The sequence below is a fragment of the Anabrus simplex genome, chromosome 9, assembly GCF_040414725.1.
Source record: "Anabrus simplex isolate iqAnaSimp1 chromosome 9, ASM4041472v1, whole genome shotgun sequence".
Classification (NCBI taxonomy): domain Eukaryota; kingdom Metazoa; phylum Arthropoda; class Insecta; order Orthoptera; family Tettigoniidae; genus Anabrus; species Anabrus simplex.
The window spans coordinates 68,103,126-68,127,939 of NC_090273.1; the positions used below are offsets into that span (position 1 = coordinate 68,103,126).

The 24,814-nt window shown below is 41.9% G+C and overlaps 1 protein-coding gene across 4 annotated transcripts in view; it reads right to left on the reverse strand.

The window, feature by feature from the left end:
- The window catches only part of LOC136881125 (anaphase-promoting complex subunit 11), a 293,130-nt gene that overhangs the window by 176,541 nt on the left and 91,775 nt on the right, over positions 1–24,814 (reverse strand). Inside the window, exon 1 of one of the 4 annotated variants that reach the window (XM_067153773.2) lies at positions 8,913–11,185. The exons of the other annotated variants lie outside the window; for them this stretch is intronic. Within the exon in view, the coding sequence (XP_067009874.2) occupies positions 8,913–10,855 (1,943 nt within the window). The 5' untranslated portion in view covers positions 10,856–11,185. Of the gene's footprint in view, positions 1–8,912; positions 11,186–24,814 lie in introns of those variants that run through there. 4 annotated transcript variants of the gene reach the window in all.

Below are 24,814 nucleotides of genomic sequence, written 5' to 3' on the forward strand. Positions count from 1 at the left end.
ATTAGATGTATGTATTCTCATACAATTATGTCAATTAATTTTTCAATTCTTTCACCCCCCCCCCCCCCACCGCTTCACTGGATTTTCCGAAAATACGTGTTTCTTTACTTTTAAAGCAGATTCCAAATATCAAATTTCACATCTGTAACATCATTTTTGAGATATCAGTAGCCTAATTAAAAGAAATCAACACCATTTTCAGTCACTTTCACCCTCCCCCCACTCCACCCAAGTGGTATTTCGGAAAACTAAGAATACACGTTTCTATATTTTTAATACAGATTAAAAAAATACCATTTTTCACTTCAGTATCATATAAAGTTTTTTGATATATACTGTAGAAATTCTCATTTTAAAATTTCACCCATTTGTAGTTCCCCTTAAGAAGAGTTTCCAAAAACCAATCACCTATGTTACTTTACATTTACAAGAAATTCCAAATACCCACTTTTTACGTCCGTAACAGTTTACCTTTCTCAGATATTCTGTAGATAGAGTCTTTCGAAAAATTCACCCCAATTTGTCACTCCTGTTTAACCGCCATTAATTGGATTATCCAAAAACAAAAAATACGTGTTTCTTTATTTTTAAAGGAGATCCCATATACAAATTTTCAGTTCTTTAATATCTTCTGTTTCTGAGATATATGTATCCTCATTAAAGGCATTCAACCCTTTTACGCCCCTCCTATTGGGATTTACAGAAAACAAAAAATACGTGTTTCTTTATTTTTAAGGGATATTCTAAATACCAGTTTTTATATCTGTAAACTTTTAAAGTTTTAAGATGTAGACACACTCATTTTAAAAATTAACCTCCCTATTCACCCCCCATTATTTGGACTCACTCATTTTAAAAATTAACCTCCCTATTCACCCCCCATTATTTGGACTTTGCAAAAACGAAAAAATACCTGCTTCTTTATTTTTAAAGTAGATCCCAAATACCAATTTTCAGGTCTGTAACATCTTCAGGTTGAGAAATATAAGCAGCCTCATTAAAGGCATTCAACCCATTTTTCACCCTTTTCCACACTTCCCATTGGGATTTTCCGAAAACAAAAAAATAATAATACGTGTTTCTTTATTTTTAAAGGAGATTCTAAATACCAATTGTTACATCTATAAACTTTAACAGTTTTGAGATATAGATACACTCATTTTAAAAATTCACCCCAATTTCACCCCCCCCCAATTAAATGGATTTTCCAAAAACAAAACAATACGTGTTTCTTTATTTTTAAAGTTTTTAAAGGAGATCCCAAACACCATTTTTCAGGTTTTGAAAAATAAGTATCCTCATTAAAGTCATTCAACCCATTTTCACCCTTTTCCACCCTTCCTATTGGAATTTTCCGAAAACAAAAAATAAGTGTTTGTTTATTTTTTAAGGAGATTCTAAATATCAATTTTTACATCTATAAGCTTTAAAAGTTTTGAGATATACTCATTTTAAAAATTTGCCCACTTTTCACCCCCCATTAATTGGATTTTCCAAAAACAAAAAATACGGGCTTCTTTATTTTTAAAGGAGATTCCAAACACCAGTTTTCAGGTCTGTAATATCGTCAGTTTCTGAGATATAAGTATCCTCATTAAAGGCATTCAACCCATTTTTCACCCCTTTTCACCCCTCCTATTGGGATTTTCCGAAAGCAAAAAATACATGTTTCTTTATTTTTAATGAAGATTCTAAATACCAATTTTTACGTCTGTAAACGTTAAAAGTTATGAGATATAGATACACTCATTTTAAAAATTCATCCCCTTCTTTACCCTTTCATTAATTGGATTTTCCAAAAACAAAAAATACGTATTTCTTTATTTTTAAAAGAGATCAAAAGTACCAATTTTCAGGTCTGTACTATCTTCAGTGTCTGAGATATAAGTATCCTTATTAAAGGCATTCAATCCATTTTTCACCCCTTTTCACCCCTCCTATTGGGAATTTCCGAAAAAAAAAATACGTGTTTCTTTATTTTTAATGAAGATTCTAAATACCTATTTTTACATCTGTAAACTTTAAAAGTTTTGAGATATAGATGCACTGTTTTTAAAAATCCACCCCCCTTTTCACCCTCCCATTAATTGGATTTTCCAAAAACAAAAAAATACGTGTTTCTTTATTTTTAAAAGAGATCAAAAGTACCAATTTTCAGGTCTGTAATATCTTCAATTTCTGAGATATAAGTACCGGTATTCTGATTAAAGGCATTCAACCCCTTTTTCACCGTGTTTCACCCCTCCTATTGGGATTTTCTGGAAACAAAAAAAATACGTGTTTCCTTATTTTTAAAGGAGATTCTAAATAATTTTTACATCTGTAAACTTTCAAAGTTTTGAGATATAGATACACTCATTTTAAAATTTCAACCCCCTTTTCATCCCCTTAGCAAAGGAATATCCAAAAATCCTCTCTTAGCGAGCAACTACATCTTAATATGAATCTATGCCCAAAATTTCATTTCTTTATGTCCAGTAGTTTTGGCTCGGCGATGATGAATCAGTCAGTCAGTCAGTCAGTCAGTCAGTCAGTCAGTCAGTCAGTCAGTCAGTCAGGACAAGTTCTTTTATATATACAGATTGTCATACGGGAACATTAACATCAAGAAAGCAAAATTAATGATTGTCACATGAGAACTTTTACCGATGCTAGCCAACAAAAATAGTGAATGTTTAAATAAGTAGGTACCTGCCTTTGTAACGAGTGGATATCAGACATGGAATTAAAATGCCGTACACGGAATGTCCGTAGCGCTTTCCTGAAATTCAATCAAGTCCTGGCATATACAGATTTAGACGCCAAATTTAAGGCCAAGATTTGTAAAATGCAAAAATGGTCACTTTTATATGGTGCTGAGGGACGGACGCTATAAATGGCTACAACGAAGAAGATCGGGAGGCCTTTTGAAATGTGAACTAGCTGCAGGACGATTAAAATACCGTGGACAGCAAGAGTAAGTCCTGAAACGTATTAATAGAGATCGAGAACGGCTAGCTACTGTAGTTACAAGAAGAAAGACCGCATGTATGGGATTTATCTTACAGAATTCCCAGTGTTATTTTCAACAGTTGAAGGTAAAAGAAGAAGTAGAATATAGTGGATACCAGGGGCGTAGTCAGGGGGCGGGGGTTACTGGGGGTTAGAACACCCCCCATGGGATATTTCAAAAAGAAAATAAACAGGAAGTGACAATAAACAAAACAAACATTCAGAGACATATTGTGAAACCAACAGATCTACTGAATCTATTTTCTAAAAAGCCTCGAAAATTGGATTTAGATTGTAAACTACACATACAAATTTGTTGTAAAACTATTGATCTTGATCGTATCGTTCTTCTTCTGTATTTTAATATACGATTTTGTAGTGCACTGCAATCTGAATAAAACATAATTCACTTGTATGAGTGTCCTTATGACAAAAACCACACACATACCTTTCATTATCGGCCGATCTTGATTCACTGGTGGTTACACAAAATACAGTAATGGACAGGGACAATTAGTCTGCCAGCAACACACAGCAACCAATCGGAGAGAAATGCAACGTGCGGTTGCTAACATCCATTAATGGATATGCAGAAGAAGGAAGAGGAGGCAGTAACTTATTTTAAGAAAACGAGGCGGAGACATGTTTGTTTATCTACAAGGACGTGGGATGGATTCTCCATCAGGAAATAATGGAATTCAAGAGCGAAACAACCACTTCTGGAGAAGCGCATGCACCTAGGTTTCATTCAGCCAATTCCAGAAATGTGGACTAGATTAATTTCTGACCAAAAAGGCAACCGATCAGAGAGCTAACCACTCAATCTGCCCTAAGCCCCGTCGCCTTTACCCCACAGAAAGTAACGTGGAACTCATTTCTGGAATAGGCTCAGTAAACCCCTAGGATCATTTCCCTCCCCTGAACAGAAGTCTCAAACCCACATCCTTTACCGCCTCGCCGAGGCTGTGTCCCAGGATGAATAAGTGACTGATTTAAATTTTGCAATAGATGGGTTTCTCGCAGACCAACTCGCAAGTGACATAACTATGTTACTTTTGAAGTTCGGCTAAGGAAATTTATTCCATGACACATCAGGTATCACTGAACCTAATTCTCACAACCTAGTCTCAAGGCAGGCCCGGTAACAGGATTCTCGGGCCCCAAAATCCCGACTCCCCCTCACTTAATTCAGACCAGAACTGCGAAGTTGCAGGTTATTTTATAACCAGGACTTAACTGATTATCAGCCCCTGGCGGCGGAGTTTGCACCAACAATCGGTGTAATAATGGTGTAAAATTGGTGCAATGTTTTTATGGGCTCAAACGTGATGTAACTTATTTGTTGTGCTAGTTTGGTGCAAAAGCGACTATAATGTTTCACATTAATTTACATCAAGTTTTACACCAACAAAGTTAGTGCAAGAAAAGTTATATTTTACACCATAGTTACACCAAAAATGAAGAACATTAATCGGACAGGTTTTGCACCAATTTCACGCCAAAAATACACCAAAGTTTTTCTTTCAACCTTCTTTATTGTCAACACCACTGTGAAGCAAATTTGCTTTAAAAAAACTCCAAAGTTACACAAAGGATTTGGGTGCATTTGTAGAATCACCTTGGTGTAATTTTAGTGCAAAATTTGTGCAATTTTCTTCGTTTTTATCCCACAAATATAATGGTTCAAAATTGATGTAATCTTGGTGTAAAGTTGATGTAATTTTGGAGTATCTTTCGAACCAGGTATTGTGGTACTTTTGTGGAATAACTTTTGTGCCACTTTGTTGCAAAATTAGTGCATATTCTTTCGCATTTACCCCAAATATATAGGACAAAATTGGTAACAACAACAACAACGCTAACGTCATACTTCTCTGCTGCACAATGGCACACACGCTCTACTTAGTTTCATTTTTTCACGCTTTAAACAAAAAAAGTTTGCATTCTTATTAACATTTAAATGTATTTAAACTTGAAATGTTTTTTAATTCTTTTTTTTTTTTTTTGTCCCAGGCCCTTCTGCCCCCCTCGCTGTCGCCGGCCCTGCCAGTCGGTGCTGAAAATTACTTTAAGAGGAAATACAATTTTACAACCATCCTCTAACACTAATCAGAAGAAAATAGAAGACGTTCGACCATTCGAAGAATGAGGGTATCGGGAAAGGAAATGGAGAGCAACGAAGGGCGCGAAAATGAAAGACTGCCTCCACCCGCAAATCCAATACCATCGTAGAGTTATCCAAGGGAGGTCGGATAGGAAACGGTACGTTGACCGCAATGACCCAATTCCTTAAATGAAATAATAAATGTATAAATAAATAATAAACGAAAAATAAATATACGAAATATCTATTTCCGACCTCAAATCACTATCAAGCTGTAACAAGCACATGCTATCGAAAGTAGCTCAGAAAAACGGGCTGGAAATTATTAACTTTCCCTTCACCGAAGCGTGAAAGTACTTTTTTAAGAATCTGTCATATTTATCCAATAGCTACTGTCGACCGTGGACAAAGAGAAGAAAAGAAACGAGGAACGTGAAGTGTTCCTTGGTGGTTCTTCTGGCCGATGTCACGGACTGTCACCCATTACCACTGAACATTACGGCGAGACACAAAATATACACTTGTGTTTACATTACGGCGCCGTTTTGTTGCAATGTTTCATCGCACAGGTGGTTTAAGTAACAATGACAACAGGAAACGTTCCATTTCCATTTTTTAAAAAAGAATAAAAGAACGTTGTCAACATACCCAGTTGTTTCATTTAAGGAATTTGGCCACTGTGGTCAACGTACTGTATAATTATTGTTACGTTGGTGACTGATGCACGCCATTTATTCGTAATTAATTGGTACAGAGATCAGGAAGGCACCCAATACTTTATGCCACCATCCCAGCAAGCCTAATATTAAAAGCATAGATCCATTTCTAATTAGATATAATGTAGTGTTTACAGTGCGCTATGTCCTCAAGTATGAAAACAATAGTTACTTTTATCGGACTGTCAGACAGTACGAAAGTGACTGAATTATAAGCGACACTGGCAATACTCTTTCTTACACTCAGTCTCCGTAATGAATGTGAAGTGGCATTTGTATATAGATACGGTCGTTGTATGAATTTCACTTGACTTGGCACACACATGTAATTGCTCCATTGAGCTTAGGGAGGAAAGCAACGAAAAACTACTGCCCGCTCCTCATTTCCCGAACACACGGTATGACCACCATAGGTGAAGAATGAGGGTCAGGAAAGTAAAAAACTAGGAAAAACAGCGACATGGTAGAATTTTGAGGATGCAGCACAGCATAAATTTATGATAATTCAATGAGATGAGATGGCGAATGGCTTTTAGTGCCGGGAGTGTCCGAGGACAAGTTCAGCTTGCCAAATGCAGGTCTTTTGATTTGACTCCCGTAGGCGACCTGCGCGTCGTGATGAGTATGAAATGATGATGCAGACGTCACATACACCCAGCCCCCGTGCCAGCGAAATTAACCAATTATGGTTAAAATTCCTGACCCTGCCGGGAATCGAACCCGTGACCCCTGTGACCAAAGGCCAGCACACTAACCATTTAGCCATGGAGCCGGACATGATAATTCAATCATCTTCTCTTCTCTTCTCTCATATTTAGAATCTGCTGGCATCATTTCCTTTCAGAGTCCAAGTTGGCGAGTTTTGTCCGGCTCAGTCCGGACGCTACTCGCTGTCGTGAACTTCTCCGTAACTCCACCACCAAGTCTTCGATAAGAGGCGCCTCTTTGGGGAATGCACAGTAAGGACAGGGAGTGCATCGGAGTCAGTCCATCCGTATTCATCTCGTATACGCCAGCCTCGTGTCAGTCGATTTGCTAGCACATAAAAGAACTCCTGCAGGACAACGGCAACTTGAAAGACGTAAGGGTCGTTAGTGGAACGTAAACAATTATTTTTATTATTATTACCCACAATTTCGATTGGAATTAAAAAACATTATCCATTTTCACACAATTACAGCATTGACTCAAGAGTTAATTTTAATTTTAATGCACCCACGGCCACCGTGCTCAGCAATGCTGGTAACACTAATTTTTGAGCGTATAACATATCCACGCAGAAAATTTCCTAACCTAGATGGCAGCACAGGCAAAGTATTATTATCAATACCATGGGATATCTTTGGAAGAATTATACTAATACATTGTAATTTACTAAAAACATATATGCGGGACAATTCTAAAATTTCGAAGTAGGGGACTATTGGTGATTATTATTTCAAGGGTAAGTACAACTAGGCAATCATCTTTAAACAGTAATCAGAAGGGGAAAAGGAAGAGGTCGGAAACTTCGAAGAATTAAAAGAATTGGTAAAAGAAAAGGGAAGGCCACAAAGGGCGTGAAAATGAAAGACTCTTAAGCCTCACAAACTAGGTTTGACATCGGAGCCAGAAGGGAACAAGAGCTGACCAAGGGAGGTCGGATAAGAAAGGTGAAAGTAAGAAGTCTGACACGAGCTAAACCCACGTTCCCAAGCTGACAGGCCCCTGAGTCTCCCTTTTAGTCGCCTCTTACGACAGGCAGAGGATTACGTGGATGTAATTTACCATCTTCACACACCAGTTCGGGACACCAGGGGTTCACATGTCATCTGAAGTACCAACGCTAGTAATATTATTTACGCCGTTTACCTTGCAGTCCAACCGAGGTATTCTTATCTCCCTTTCCTCTTTTACTGGGCATACTCAAGTCCATTACTTTACTAGGTGGCCCATCTTCCATTCGCCTCAAACGATAAACTAAGCCGATTCATAAACATTCCTTCATGTTAATTTACCTGACCGAGCGAGTTGGCCGTGCGGTTAGGATCGCACAGCTGTGAGCTTGCACTCGGGAGATATAGTGTGTTCGAACTCCATTGTCGGCAACCCTGAAAATGGTTTTTCGTGGTTTCTCATTTTCACACCAGGCAAATGGGGTTGTACCTTAATTAAGGCTACGGCCGCTTCCTTCCCACTCCTAGCCCTTTTCCGTCCCATCGTCGCCATAAGACCTTTCTGTGTCGGCGCGACGTTAAACGGATCGCAATAATAACGATGATAATAATAATTTCAACATAGACTGACGAGACGAAATTTCAACTATGTTTAAAAGAACAAGAATAGCAACCAGTGCATCAAAAAATAAAGAAAAAAATATGGCGGAGATCGGGATAACAGAAGATATAATGCAAGACAAAACAATTTTCACAAGGTTCACACAAAATGAAGAGTGTTCAAGAAAAGGAGAAGAGGAAAGGAAATAACATATGGACGGAAGAAAAGAGGAAACGGTAAAGAGCTATTGGAAAGCAAGAAAAGATGAATGTTTAGGATTACTTTACGCGGTCTTTGGATTATTAAAACTGGAAGAAGAAGAAGTAGTAGTAGTAGTAGTAGTAGTAGTAGTAGTAGTAGTAGTAGTAGTAGTAGTAGTGGAACTTCAAACAGTTGCGAAGACGCTTCTTCTATAGATAGATAAATCTTTTACTTGTTATTATAGAAATATACGAGTAATCTCTTAGGGTGAAGAGCAGCAAGAAAATATACAATACAAGCAAACAAACAAAAATGAAGCGCACTCATGTGAATAGCTGACACAAGACTGACGGGCTCGATTGAAGCCCAGTACGTAGATAGATTTATAGGCAAGTAAAAGAACTTCCGCGGGGCAAAATTACGGTAACTTGACATCTACGCAAACCATAACATCAGTTAGTGGGGCGTAAAACCAACAACATTGTCATTATTGTTTGTTAAATTCAACAAACGCGAGGGCATTTCCCTCTTGATCTCCGGAAAACAAAAATGCATATTAGAAAAAATATAACAGTAACACCTAAGTATGAACAGTAAGAAAATATACCACAATACATGCAAATAAATAAAAAGAGAAAACGTACTCATGTGAACAGTTGACGTGAGATATTGGTGATAGTGGATCTGCCTGGGAGAGGTCTTGCAGGGTAATATGACAGCTGGAGAAACGAACTTGTTGTCCATCAGCATCCTCTTTATACCAGTCCGAATGATGTATACGGGCGTTACGTTGTCGCGAACTTTCCCGTAACTCCACCACTAAGTCTTCGATAAGGGGTGCCTCTTTAGGGGATGCCCGATCAGAGCCCAGTGACAGGGAGTCATTCGACGAGCTGTTTCCTTTATCATGTTTTTTGACTGGGTGCGGTATAAGTGGTCTCTCCGTCCCCTTGAGTAGCCCCCTGTCCGCCCCGCTACCATCACTAGTCAAGGATGGGGTCCCAACTTGTTCTGCTGCGTCCTCTCGCGGCACAGCCTTCTGTTCACTGGACACAGTTTCACCGTTAATGAAAGCTGTTGGTGGCGGTACAATATGATCTTGCCTATTCAGATATTTCTCACTATGCCTGGACACTACAGAATCAGAACGCTCAACTGCGTGAGCTGTTATCTCATTTTTAGCAGCAATAGGCGCTTCGAAACCTTCCTGCTCTGTGTTATGGGGTGGCTCTTCAGTATGCCTGGACACTACGGAACCGGCAAGCACCACTGCACGAGCCTGAGTATTGTTTTTACTGGCAATGGGCGCTACGAAACCTTCCTGCATTGAGTTAGGGGGTAATCTGTCACTCTGTCTGGACGCTCCGGAACCAGTACGGACTAATGCATGAGGCCGATCCTCATTTTTACTTTCAACTGGCGATGCGGAACCGTCTTGCATTGAATTAGGGGATGACTTGTCACCGTCATGTCTTGACGTTACGGAGTCTGTACGTACAAGTGCATGAGACTGAGTTTCAGGTTTGCTCACCATCACAGAGTCAGTAAGTTTCTGAGTTACAGGTGGTGTCCTTCCCGATGGCAGACTGCTAGTTCCTTGGTAATCCGACCCCAAAGGTACTGCGGGAGTCCCACTCCTTGCTACGACAGGTGGAGTTTTAGCTTCACCTGATGATACAGTCTCGAAGTGTTTAGTACCCAAAGGAGATTCATTTTCCTTACCAAGTTCACTAGGTTTAAGAGTCCGAACAGCAACATGAGAACTGGCCTTTCTCATTACTATGTCTTCAGAATGCCTTGAAGCCACCGGAGGTGGTCTGGCAGTAAGAGGAGGCGGTTTATCCTTCAGTACCTTAGAATCAGCCCGCCTGATGACTATAGGGGAAGACTTACTTTTATCGAACACAACTCCTTCGGCATGCCTGGTAACCAAAGGGGATAACCTATCCCTGTCTAGCACCATGCCCTCCGCACGTCTAGGTAACAATGGTGGTGTAACACTGTCTTTTCCAAGATGCACAATTTCGGCAGGTTTTACTGCTACCGGTGGAGGAGTCTTTTCCTTCGCAACAACTCGTATTTCCGTCTCTCCCTGCGTCGATGGTTGCTTGACACCTCGAGACAAGCCGGGTGGAACTTGTGGGGGTAAAACTTCTCGCGCATGGTGCCTATGCTGACCGGTTGGTAGCAGAGGGCCGTACCGGATCTTCTGCTGGCGTACATCATGGCTGAACGAAATTTCTGCAGTTGTTCTTTTCACAGAAGTATGTTGTTCTACATGAGAAAACATGCCATTGTGGAGGAAATTATGTGACCCGTCTTCTTGGACTGATACTAATATCTCGCGGTTTATTATCTTATCACTTAAATTTCCCTCTTCCTTCCTCGCTCTGCCATTACACCAGTCCTCATCACTTGTCGAAATAATGTCATTACGCTGCTGTTGCTCGTCTATTGTAAAGTTGCCGGGGGTTGGTAAGACCGTCCTTGTCATGGGCACAGGGGCGAGGCGGGTCCGAGCCAAAGCGGCGGCTACCACGGCCTTGGAGGGGCGGGGCGGCACTGGAGGCGGTTTGCCCGCCAGCATTGTCAACACACGTGCCCTCGGACACTACACAACACTACATACCTGAACACCACACCTGTACACACGAACATGAAACACAATGGCGGTTATGTAAAATAATTATGACACATGGAACACGGAAGACAAGACTATCCACGAGCTGTCACTGGCGAAGTATCAGCACAACACAGCGCCGAGCAGACCCAACCGACAGCTACGGAACTGCGCACACACTGAAGTGAGGAGAGACGGGCAGCAGTCAGTAGCGCTGAGGCGCCGTGCGTGCTGCGATCTGGTTGCACGGTCGAACACTGAGCAGGTGCGGCACTGAACTGACTCACACGCACTGCGCCCACGGCAAGGCAGCTTAACTCAGATTTACGCCACATTATTCGGTCACGCCTCTTGCTTAACGTCACCGCATTGCTCGTTTAATGTAGGCGCACAGATTTCGTGAACTCTTCTTCAACCAACACGGTCCACCCTCACACAAATTGTTTTAGTTTCATTAAGGTAACCAGCGGTATTTTTCTTTTTACAATCCGCTTTACGTCGCACCGACACATACATCTTATGGCAACGCTACGACAGGAAAGGGCTAGGAGTTGGAAAGAAGCGGCCATGGCCTTAACATTCAGCTCCAGCATTTGCCTCGTGTGAACATGGGAAACCACGGAAAATCATCTTCAGGGCTGCCGACAGTGGGGTTCGAACCCACTATCTCCCGAATGCAAACTCACAGCTGCGCGCCCCTCACCGCACGCCCAACTCGTTCGGTCGGTTGATTGTAAAAGAAATCGGTGGAGTGGATATGCCCACTTCCTTAACTGCTGCTAACTTCGAATATCGCGATATGTACGTAATGCACGTGAAGGTGCATCGTAATCCATGTAAGGTTGCATTACTATAATTTTGGCTCGAGTAGTGGTTACTAAAATTTTCCAGCCGGCAACTCCTCCTTCTTGCCCCCCCCCCCCCCTTCCAATTACCTGCGGTCGGCACGAGATATAGATTTACACCAGTTTTACGGCCAGATGACTTTCCTGACGCCAACCCCATGTGTAGGGATGTCCTCACCACTGCATGTTTCTGAGGTGGTTTGTAATATGAAGTGCTGAACGTATATATTTAAAACCACCACAAACACCCAGCCACAAGAATTAACCAGGCTTGTGGTTAAAATCCCCGACCTGGCTCTATGAGCCGACGGCCAGTACGCCGGGCTGGCGCTGCCTTCCTACGCTCTCCCATTACTATGCCCTTCATACCTCAGAAACATATTTGAGAATAGTGTAGAAAAAATAAGAGGATTTCAACATCCACAATAGTACAGTAACCAACCGTATAAACATTAGGATGTTGATTGTTTGTTTGTTCGTTTGTTCGTTCGTTCAGTCCTCAGCCCGAAGGCTGGTTGGATCCACAACAGCTCCACCATTAGCTTTTCACAGATGACCTAGGCATCACTGAACAGGAATACTAGGGAAATGAGGAGCGAGGTGGTTTCCCGTTGTTTTTCTCACCGGTTCAAAAGTTTTAATTACAAATCAGTCTGTCAAGCCCACTGAAACTGGCTGCACAAGGAATGGCCTTACTAGCATCGCTTATACTTCAATCACTTTCATATTGTCAAAACCAAGAATATGACTGAGTAAAAAATTGCTTTAACCCTCACCAGAAGACATAGTGCACCGTAAACATTAGGTCTCGTCAGCAAAGGCATAAACACTAGGATGTGGTGTGGCTGAATCATATGCCAGCGATGTGCCAATATGAAGTTGGTACTTTAAATCCAAAGAAAAGTTTAACAAACGTGTAACTAAATTAATTTATTATTTTCACTCATATTAATTTACTTGAATATTTAAAAAATGCTTTAAGAATCGAACTTGAACTTCAGTACAGAGGCACTCATAGACAAAACTGGAAGAATGGGCAGGAGGAGGATATCGAAACGAGCCCTACACAATATGTGGCCACTGGACGTCTGATGAAAAGATGACTGACAAGGGGGCATTCCCTACTCGTCACCACCGATTTCGCTCAAATTCATAGAACATGCAGGGCTTGGCTAGAAATGAAAGTATCCGAAGTGGGAACTCCAGTTGGCCAAGCGCATAGAAAATAAAAATAAAAATGTTGACGCGGCTCTCGCACCGTATAAGCCACTTACGTTACCCCGCACGCCCAGCAGTTGTTGGCGTAGCGGTAAGAGCTCGGACTGGTAAGACGATGGTCGTGGGTTTTACTTCCCGTGTGGAGGCTTGTTTTTTTCTGTCAACTTTTATATTATTCATTTTCCAATTCCAATTAAGCAAAGAGGTGAATAATTCATTTTATTTATTTATTTATTTATTTATTTATTTATTTATTTATACGCAAAAGGCATAGAAAAGGTAAAAAAAATTGGGATTTAATTGCCAAACTTTTTTTCTACCTGCGCCAAGAATCTATTTTTACCGGGCGAGTTGGACGTGCGGATAGAGGCGCGCGGCTGTGAGCTTGCATCCGGGAGATAGTGGGTTCGAATCCCACTGTCGGCAGCCCTGAAGATGGTTTTCCGTGGTTTCCCATTTTCACACGAGGCAAATGCTGGGGATGTACCTTAATTAAGGCCACGGTCGCTTCCTTCCAACTCCTAGGCATTTCTTATCTCATCGTCGCCATAAGACCTATCTCTGTCGGAGCGACGTAAAGCAAAAAAAAAAAAAAAAAAAATCTACTGTTTGTGTACAGCCGCCAGGAGCAACCTTCACTTGTCGGGTGAAAACGAATCTTACAGCGAAACGACTATTCACATTTATGGCACATTCCCCAAGGAAGGAGATAGCCAATAAAGGAGAAAAAGGAAGAATTTTTGTTTGAACACGTCGGGCAAGTTCGCAACTCCAAATTTTCTACAATTGTGCGCTCATTACAAAAATGAAGTCCTATATGCCTTTTGCATACAAATAATATGAATAACTGAAAGAAAATATTCTCCACACGGGGAGTCGAACCCATGACCATCGCATTACTAGTCCAAGCTCTTACCGCTACGCCAACTACTGCTCAGCGTGCGCACTAACGTAAGTGGCTTATACGGTGCGAGAGCCGCGTCAACATTATTATTTTAATTTTTATTTTCTATACGCTTGGCCATCTGGAGTTCCCACTTTGAGTACTTTCATTTCTGGCCAAGACCGTAACGGACCACATGGTCTGATACTTGGCTGGAGGACGACGATGGTAAAAAGTAAACTCGTGTCCACCTCCTGAGGCAGCGCAGTTCTTTTCAGGAACACGGAGGTGAGCTGCATATTTTAACCACATACACAAACCTTCTGCTATTCTTGAATCCCCGGCAGTACCGCGAACTCGGGACGAAAGTTAACAGCGCTATCCTATACGCTACGGAGGCAGACGTGATCATAATGAATTCAAATGCACAGGAACAACTATTTTCACTGTTAGCAGCCATCTTTCTTTCAATCTCAAATAAACATACATCAATGGGATAGGTGTCCGGCTCCACAGCTAAATGGTTAGCGTGCTGGCCTTTGGTCATGGGGGCCCCGGGTTCGATTCCCGGAAGGGTCGGGAATTTTAACCATCATTGGTTAATTTCGCTGGCACGGGGGCTGGGTGTGTGTCGTCTTCATCACCATTTCATCCTCATCATGGCGCATTTTTACAGGTGTTAATGCGAGTAAAAAGGATATCGCGAAAATCCGACCTGGCATGTCTTAATACTCGAGATATGAAGAGACTCCTTTCTCAAAGCCTTACAGGAAGGTAAATAAATAATGAAAAATAATGCTGGTGTCAATTTGCAACGCTGTTTGAGACCCAGTTTTGAAAATATCTCTCCCACTATTGAATACGAGAGGTAAGAGGCTGCGATCTGAAAAGCGAAGCTGTTAGCTACTACAGTCGTCTGACGAGAAGTCACGTGCATGCGTGGTAAGGGGAGCGGAGGGTAAGCATGGCTGCTGCGCATGCGCCTATCTCAAGTCTCAAGGCCTGACAATAAACATGTCCGACTCGTTGGCTGAACGGTCAGCGCACTGGCCTTCAGTTCAGAGGGTCCCGGGTTCGATTCCCGGTTGGGTCGGGGATTTTAACCTTAATTCGTTAATTCCAATGACCGGGGGCTGGGTATATGTGCTGTCTTCATTATAATTTCATCCTCATCACGATGCGCAGGTCGCCTACGGGAGTCAAACAGAAAGACCTCCACCTGGCGAGCCGAACCCGTCCTGTGATATCTCGGCACTAAAAGCCATACGACATTTCCTTACAAACATCGGTTCCGCCCGCGGCGATTCTTGTGAACTAAAGTGCTGCTGTGAAGTTTCAAACTGGCAGTATAATTGTGCTTTAGTTACACATTTATTGTAAGTACTGTATAACGAAAAGTTTAATAATAAACACGCATCTCTTTCAGAGAGCTCGCACTGTTTATCACGACTAATGTTTGTAGCTTAGTGTAGTATCTGTTACATGTGCCCTACCAACAAGCTGCCGCGACTTCTCGTGAGACGCAGATAAGTCAATTTCCAAGGCAGGAGCAAGTGCAACTTCGCTCGTCAGCTTCAATAAGACGTCCGTCAAGTCATCAGCTCGGAGACTGCTTGGATCTTCAAATAGCACTACGAAATGTTATGCAGTTGTTAGGAAAGCGCAAGAACCAGTGGTGGCGCCATAATTAGTGCACTAGGCAAGATAGGGAGCGAGGTAATTCACCACTGCTTTCCTCATTTAGGCAGAAAATGACACTGCAGCATGACTGGTCCTATGAATACCACCTTGCTTACCATCCACACACACTAGTCGTGCACTGAATGTCATCACTCAGCGCCACCCACGCTCAGCAGTTTCCATACTGTGACAGCCATAAGAGACTGGGACTTCGGTGGAAGCTACCTTTTCACCCTGGCCAGTGCAAAGAGACATGTATTAAAAAATTGCATCTGCCAAGAATTAGATACAGACAGCTCATTAATATGTGTGAGAAAAGGCTGATAAAACGTGTCTAGCTGTAATACTTGGTCCTAGAATTCGGCCAAGAGTTCAGGACTAAATAATGTAGTCTACTACTCTTGGATTTTCATTCACAGAGCGTTAAAAAAAGGGGATAATCTCGAATGATGAACAAATCCATAATTGAGGAGTGTGTGTTCAAAAGGCGCTATTTCCGCCATAAGAAAATGGTGGGAAAACGCAAGAAATGTGTAATAAAAGGTACAAGGAACGTACCCATGATCACAAATGGTACAACTTTCAATGAACTGCACCTTTCTGGTCTGGATTGCTCATGGCATTCGATAGTATTCAACTACTATAATGAATGTGGACGAAGTACTGAATGTTCTTTTCGGTGGAAATAGCACCTTTTGAAAACACATTCCTCAATTACAGTAGAAAATTACAGAGGTTCGTGCAAGGATTAACTTGCAAAGGAAGAGTCGCATCCTTCATACCGGACCTTTTCTTTTTTTACAACTGGCTTTACGTCGCACCGACAGAGATAGGTCTTATGGCGACGATGAGACGGGAAAGAACTAGGAGTGGGAAGGAAGCGGCCGTGCCTTAAGTTAGAGCCCCAGCATTTGCCTGGTGTGAAAATGGGAAACCACGGAAAGTCATCTTCACGGCTACGGACAGTAGGGTTCGAACCCACTATCTCCCGAATGCAAGTTCCCAACTGCACGCCCCTAACCGCACGGCCAAATCGCTCGGTGCCGGAACCTACGTTGAAACTTCGGTGACATAAGCGACGTGCTACAAGAAGACTAAATGCTAAAAATCAGCTGCCTGTTTCCACTGCAAGGCCCTGAAATAAACGCCTGGATTATGCATATAGCAACATGAAAGTGATACTAGTCACGACGGGTTGGATTGAACAGGGGCAGGTCAGAAGTGGAGCGGCGAGTGAAGGTGAGTGAAGGTCCGCACAACTCGCCAGTGAGGCAGGAATGTCCAGCTGCGCCGCGTTGCCTCTGGTCACGTAGGATTCCAGCTTCGATTTCGGTCAGAAGCACATCGGTTATGTCAACACAGTTTCGGTATGAAGTGTTTGACACTTCCTTTGTCAGTTTAAACAAGTAACTTGTTTTTCAAGACTGGCGACATTGCGATCATTGTCACTGGACTACTACTTTTATGCAGAATCCGAACCACGGAGGAGGATAAGAATATCTCATCCCACATCGAAAATATGCTAGCTCGCTATCTACTCGGCTACCAGCGCCGGCAACGAGAAAGTGGCAGAGAACCATTAATCTAAGGGTCCTGCCGGAGAAGCAAGGAATACGGCTGAGGATATCAACTTTTTGACCACGTGACACTACAATATCTGTAGACCACCTGGCTGGGTGGGCAGCAGTCGTTTTAGTAGGCCAAACTATCATGGCCGCACAGAGATATGATGCTGAAACTATCATAACTACGGCTAAAAAGACCTTAAGTATAAAAAAGGGCCTAAAGAGCGGCAAAAATGCAAAATTCTGCTGGTATGCAACATAAAGTTCAAAAATGTACGAGTGAAATAATACTTCTTTCAGAGTGTACATGTTTTTAGTTAACATAACTTTTAAAAAGGAATTCAATATTTTTAAAAACAGCACGCTGCAAAACATGGAGAAACATCTCTCGATATCAATGGTTGTTAAGGGTTTATACTTGAATCAAGTGAGATCTTCGTCTTCAAAAACACATCTAAATTTTCTTCCTTCAATATTTCACTTATCCTGCACAAATTTTGATACCCGTGGTTTTTATCAAGCTCTAGTTTCATTTTTCCCCATTTAATATAATTTCATTTCTTTTTTCTCTTTTCAGATATGGTTTAAATACATTTAATTACTAGAGAATAGATGTTCGAGAGGTGATGGATACACTAATGATGATTCGAACTGAGAATGGGCAGTGAAAATGTAGTCGAAAGAGGATGAAATTGCAAAAAAAAAAAAAAAAAAAAAAAAAAAAAAAAAAAAAAAAAAAAAAAAAAGTCAAGACCTAAAAAGGACCAATAAGCCAAAAACGCCGAAAAGGCAAAAAACAAAACAAAAACAAATAACACCCAACATTCTCTGGCCTACAATGACCCAGAATGGACATATATTATGTAGGGCCTCGTCTTCGGTCACTGGAGAAAAAAAAAATTTCCTCAACTTCCGGGTCTTTATCACTGTATCTGCCACAATATCACAGCAGCACAAATTTTCATCATCATCATCATCATCATCATCATCATCTGTTTACCCTCCAGGTTCGGCTTTTCCCTCGGACACAGCGAGGGATCCCACCTCTACCGCCTCAAGGGCAGTGTCCTGGAGCTTCAGACTCTTGGTCGGGGGATACAACTGGGGAGTATGACCAGTACCTCGCCCAGGCGGCCTCACCTGCTATGCTGAACAGGGGCCTTGTGGAGGGATGGGAAGATTGGATAGACAAGGAAGAGGGAAGGAAACGGCCGTGGCCTTAAGTTAGGTACCATCCCGGCATTCGCCTGGAGGAGAAGTGGGAAACCACGGAAAACCACTTCCAGGATGGCTGAGGTGGGAATCGAACCCACCTCTACTCAGTTGACCTCCCGAGGCTGAGTGGACCCCGTTCCAGCCCTCGTACCACTTTTCAAATTTCGTGGCAGAGCCGGGAATCGAACCCGGGCCTCCAGGGGTGGCAGCTAATCACGCTAACCACTACACCACAGAGGCGGACAGCACAAATTTTACGAAGGGAAATCAAATCCAATGAATTACAGTTCACTGGATTTAGTAAGCACCTTTTTTTAAACTGTGTAATGTTTCAAGATCCCGCTGAAACATGCCATTACATACATCCACTCCTAATGAAGCACTGATACCACAGCCTCGACATTTTTACCACACACAAAACATATATTTTTATTTATGTAATAATCTGGTCTAATGTGGGTTTGCCATTGAGTCACAGGATAACAATATTTTAGATTTTTAACCTATTATAAGACATTCTGCTGCTGCTTGTTCGAAAAGCATACACATGACTTCCCAATACAACTACTCGGTTCTTCATAACGCTGATTACAATGCCATCTTGCAATTTACATGTCAGTTAGTAGCGTCCTCGCCAATTCACGGATATTTTTGGGATGGCAACCTGTGAACCGAAGATCAGTCACTCTGATTCTAAGCAAGTTATATTTATTCACAAAATGCAGTTTTGTGGTCTCATAAATAGCTTTCTTCCCCTCGCCAAACTCCAAGCGCTGTGTTTTTGAAACTTAAAATTTAACGGTTGGGTCAATATTTTCTGGCTCGGCTTTGAACCAATTAATCACACCCCATACGGCGACTGTTTCCATTAATGGCAAGGCAGTGGATCTCTTCACAAACTTCCGTTTCAGTAGCTATATGCGATTCAAGAATTTCTGTATTTGATAAATATTTTACTACATCACTGATTAATTAAAATTCAATAATTTTTTTAACAATACAGGCATATTGTATAATGTTTTAGAAATAGCACATATTAGAACTTGCATTCAGAATTATAATTTTAGTGTCAGAGTAGTGTGCAAAATTTACCCACCTGGTAGCAATGATAGTTAAGGCGTGGTTAGCCGGTTCGAGTTCAGTTGGTCGAACAAATTTCACCATCACTAGATTGCGTGTCAAAAGTCTGGATTCACTTCCAAACCTCTCCGCAGTAATCATACGGGATGAGGGCACATGGCGCTGTTGATGGTGATTCGTCCGTCGAATGGGAACGTTAAGCCTTGAGCAGATCCCTTAGTGCTATTAACAGGAGTAGGCTATATTCCGGTACCGGGTTTCAGCGTCTCCCTTCATACGATGATATATCGCGTCATTCATCTCACTTCATAACCGACCCGTAAAGAAAGTGGATAAGGGGTGGGAAAAAAAATACACACAAACTCTCTCTCTCTACAGGATGAAAAATTCCGTAATTCTTGATACAATAGCTCACATGCTATATATGTGTGTGTCCAGGAAGGCGTGCTTTTCAAACTAAAGAGTAAAAAACCAAAACAGAAAGTTTGATACTATTTACCACCATCTGTCCCCCCCCAAAGGCTAAAAGTCCTACCGGCACAGGCATCTCGTAATTGGGCTCCTTTATAGTGTGATCAGCAGTGGTGGAATTCGATCTGTAATCCAAATGAATCACACAGCTGGCAGGTGAAGACTTTTCGGAGTACGAGGAAGAAATATTAGTCAGCCGAAGTGATCGTACATCTGTCACTTTTGAACTTCCTCCGTTGTTCCTTATAACTGAAACACATTAGCATTCTTGGCAACTTCCTCATCCTTCTGTGACGCACATGTCGATTTGGCTACGTTTCACGACTTGATGAATACAAGTTTCGTAGGGGAAGAGATCATGTCTACTCTCAGTACCTCGCGGGGACAAATGTGTGTATCGTCACGTTCCTCACGGGGACAAATTCAAGTATACAAGAATACAGTTATACATCACCTTTCTTGGCGCCAACCCTATGCGGAAAAATGCATTCACTATTCCATGTTTCTATGGTGGTTAGTATTCTGGTATGTTGTGTGTATAAAGAGAAGAGTATAGGGACAAACGGAAAAAACACAAACACCCGGTCCCCGAGCCAGAATAATTAACCATACGCGATTAAAATTTCCGAGCCGGCCGGGAATAGAACCCAGGAACCTCTGAACCGAAGGCCTCGATGCAAACCATTTAGCCAAGGAGTCGGACATTCTAGGAAAAAGCCACTTTCAGACGTACACCTGGTCAAACATTACTCGAGGATAACGGGCTTCGTCACATTTTGTGACTAGATTTTAATGCCTGTGAATTACATCGTTCAGATATTCAGCGGGTGGTGACGATTATTGTTTTAAGGGGAAGTAGATGAACACCCCCTCTTGACACTTCAGAAGAGAAAATGAATGAAGTCCGGCGAAAGGCGTGATAATGAGACTTCGAGGCCATACAAATCTAAGGCTGTCGGGGTAGGAAGAGAATCAATGGAGGTCGCGTAGGAAAGATGTCAGCGAAGAGCCTTTGAAGAAGTGCACTGTATCTTTTTATATATTACCGACACAGGTTTTATGGTGACGATGGGATAGGATAGGCCTAGGAATGGGAAGAAAGAGGCCGTGGCCTTAAGGTACAGCCCCAGCAATTGCCTGGTGTGAAAATGGGAAACCATGGAAAACACTATCTCTAGCGATGGATCCTGTAAACGCGCAGATATTGTCGCGATTGACAAGAAGAGAAACATCGGCGCTGTTATTGATCCAACGATAGGGTTTGAGAATAACAGTTCACAAGCCAAAGAAGTTGATTCTGAAATTAAGAGACACTATGAACCCTGTTTTAAATATTTTGAAGAACAGTATCACATTCCCGCCAGTTGCTGGGAGGTGATTGGATTGCTCCTCGGTGCGCGAAGATCTGTCACAAATTTTTTTGTTAATTTCTTCGTTCGTTTTGGTATTACTGTTCAGTTTCTAAAATATATTTGTTTAGATGTTTCACTCAATTCACTGTCAATGGTTAATGATCATTTATACAGTACAGTAAAGAAAATTTAAGTTTTCCTGGTCGGGGATAGGGGAATTTCAAAATTTAAAAAATATGTAAGCTCATTTTATCCTAAGATAAATAGTGTGAAAACTGGAATGGCATTAAGTGCACTAACATCAATTTGATGCTGTTACTGTACGGTACTCCTCGTTCTAGGACAGCTGTCCCTTGTGGATTTTCTCTCTCTCTCTCTTCATTCCGCTGACAACCGAAAGACTGTTTCTAGACATAATAATGCAACTTTATTATGCATTATCATGTCTATTAATACGGACCGTGAAATCATTAGTTTCAATAAGAGGGTTTCTGATTCGTGTCGTGCCTCTATTCTTCTATAGGCGTACGAAACAGTCTGCTTCCATGAGTTATAATTTCTTCTGGAAGCTAGTATAAACTTGAAATAGAGTTAGTGATCTCGGTGGCACTGGAAGAATCTATATTAGAACACCTACCATCTATTGTTGACTATGAAGACTAATGTTGGCTATTAGTTTGCAGGCTCTGTAGTTTTTGTATCCATAACACGAATTGCAGCACTCTTTTTGGCAGCATATTTTTGTTGTGAAAACGTGCTGGAAGACAAATTCCTTGAATGAAACACAACGGGCATTTTGCGCGGTAGAAGTGGGGGGAGGGGCACAAACATTATTATTGACAGCAAAACGTACCCGGATTAGAGGGATATGCCGGGAGGTATACATTTTTAAAAAAGTACGCAATACTTTGTATACCTTACCCCGTGCTATGTTCTTTCGTGGTAATGCAATTTTTGATCAGATTCATTGCGGTTCCACGAGTCCAGTGTCGATACACATGTTCCCATTCTTCATATATGAAATCTGGCAATCCTAACTCGGCCGTAAGGGTAGGAGATGTACAGGGAGACTTAGCTGATTGTTAGATACGGAACACATCCAGGAATAAAATAAAATAAAACCTGTGCAGGTTCTTGATATGGAAGAATCGGCGTCAAGATTTGTATACCTTACCCCGGGTTATGGTATTTCGTGATAAAATATTTCTTTAAAGTATATTTGTCCAGTACGCTGATTTCTCAATAAACTAACGCAGTTCTATTATATAAAGAACGAACACTGTCTTTTGTGGAGAGCCAAGTGTTTGCAGTGCATTCTGTCTTCTGGTATGGGCTACAACTAATTAGTTACTTTCAATGTGCCTTGGCTTCGACAATGTCAAAGTAAATGAGATATGAGCGATGCTAGTAAGGCCATTCCTTATGCAGCACGTCCCTGCACGAACGAAAAGTTAAAGAAAACTCTGAATATGCATTCGAACAGCAGCAGTTCAAAGGAAATGTCAGTCTCTTAAATTCACATGGCAATGATGTCACACGTTCAGCACCTAGTTGAATTGGATATAGCCTGGCATCGTCTTACCAAAGAATTCACGAAATTAGACTCTGTACCTGCAGGAATGTTGTTCTATTCTTTTGCGAGTGCTCGTTTCAGATCTGTTTTGGGAGAGATGTGTCGAGTACGAATTCTTTTCTCTAGGTACACCACAGAGGTTCAATAGGATTTACATCAATCAATCAATCAATCAATCAATCAATCAATCAATCAATCAATCAATCAATCAATACTGATCTGCATTTAGGGCAGTCGCCCAGGTGGCAGATTCCCTATCTGTTGTTTTCCTAGCCTTTTCCTAAATGATTTCAAAGAAACTGGAAATTTACTGAACGTCTCCCTTGGTAAGTTATTCCAATCCCTAACTCCCCTTCCTATAAATGAATATTTGCCCCAGTTTGTCCTCTTGAATTCCAACTTTATCTTCATATTGTGCTCTTTCCTACTTTTATAAACGCCACTCAAACTTATTCGTCTACTAATGTCATTCCACGCCATCTCTCCGCTGACAGCTCGGAACAATACCACTTAGTCGAGCAGCTCAAACCAAACTTTGCAACATTTTTGAAACGCTACTTTTTTGTCGGAAATCACCCAGAACAAATCGAGCTGCTTTTCTTTGGATTTTTTCCAGTTCTTGAATCAGGTAATCCTGGTGAGGGTCCCATACACTGGAACCATACTCTAGTTGGGGTCTTATATGCCCTCTCCTTTACATCCTCACTACAACCCCTAAACACCCTCATAACCATGTGCAGAGATCTGTACCCTTTATTTACAATCCCATTTATGTGATTACCCCAATGAAGATCTTTCCTTATATTAACACCTAGATACTTACAATGATCCCCAAAAGGAACTTTCACCCCATCAACGCAGTAATTAAAACTGAGAGGACTTTTCCTATTTGTGAAACTCACAACCTGACTTTTAACCCCGTTTATCAACATACCATTGCCTGCTGTCCATCTCACAACATCTGGAGACTGCAGGGGAGCTTGGAGCTACTTGGTTGTGTTGTAGAGGACCCACATTTTTTAAATTTCAAGATGTGTGCCTGTGTCTCTTTTACAAGTTGCATTACGTCGCACCGACAGAGATAGGTCTTACGGCGACGATGGGACACGAAAGGGCTAGGAGTGGGAAGGAAGCGGCCGTGGCCTTAATTAAGCACAGCCCCAGCATTTGCCTGGTATGAAAATGGAAAATCACGCAAAACCATCTTCACTGTTGCCGGCAGTGGGGTTCGAACCCACTATCTCACGAATGGTGGTGGTGATTATTGTTTAAAGAGGAAGTACAATTAGGCAACCATCCTCTATATAACACTTATTAGAGAGAAAAAATGGAAGGGATCCGAAGCCTTGAAGAATGAAGGTATCGGCCAAAGAAAGGCAAGGGCCACGAAGGGCGTGACAATGAAAGACTCCCTAGGCCTCGAGTGCTTTTATACCGTCGGGGTCGGAAAAGAACACGAGCTGACCAAGGGAGGTCGGATAGGATAGATGAAAGTGAGGAGCCTGGCACAAGTAGAAGCAATGCCAGGACTCAGCTGATGGCCACATAGTCGCCAACCCACGCTCCCTAGTTCAGATCCCTTGCGGCCCCTTTTAGTCGCCTCTTACAGCAGGCGGGTGTTACAGAGGATTTATTTCTACTGCCCCCACCCACAGGGGGCTTATCTCCCCAATACTGGATACTGGCCGCACTTACGCGACTGCAGCTATGGAGCTCGGTCATTAATGTGGTCCACGTTTCCTTCAATAAAATTTCAGGCTCCCACACCTGCGGTACTCATACACCCCTTACCATTACGGAGCCTCCACCGTGTTTTACTGCGGGAGAGAGGTTCTCCTACAGTTCTGTGTTCTTCTTTCTTCACACCTTGCATCTCGCATCAGAAGCAAAAACATTCCATTTGCTCTCATCAATAAAAATAACCATATTCCACAAGTCCATGAAGGAGTTTACGTACGATTTAGCGAACTACAACCTATTCTTCCTGTCGATCTCAATGACGTAATACTTTCGTCGGGTAACTCTTCCCTTGAAGTCACTCTTT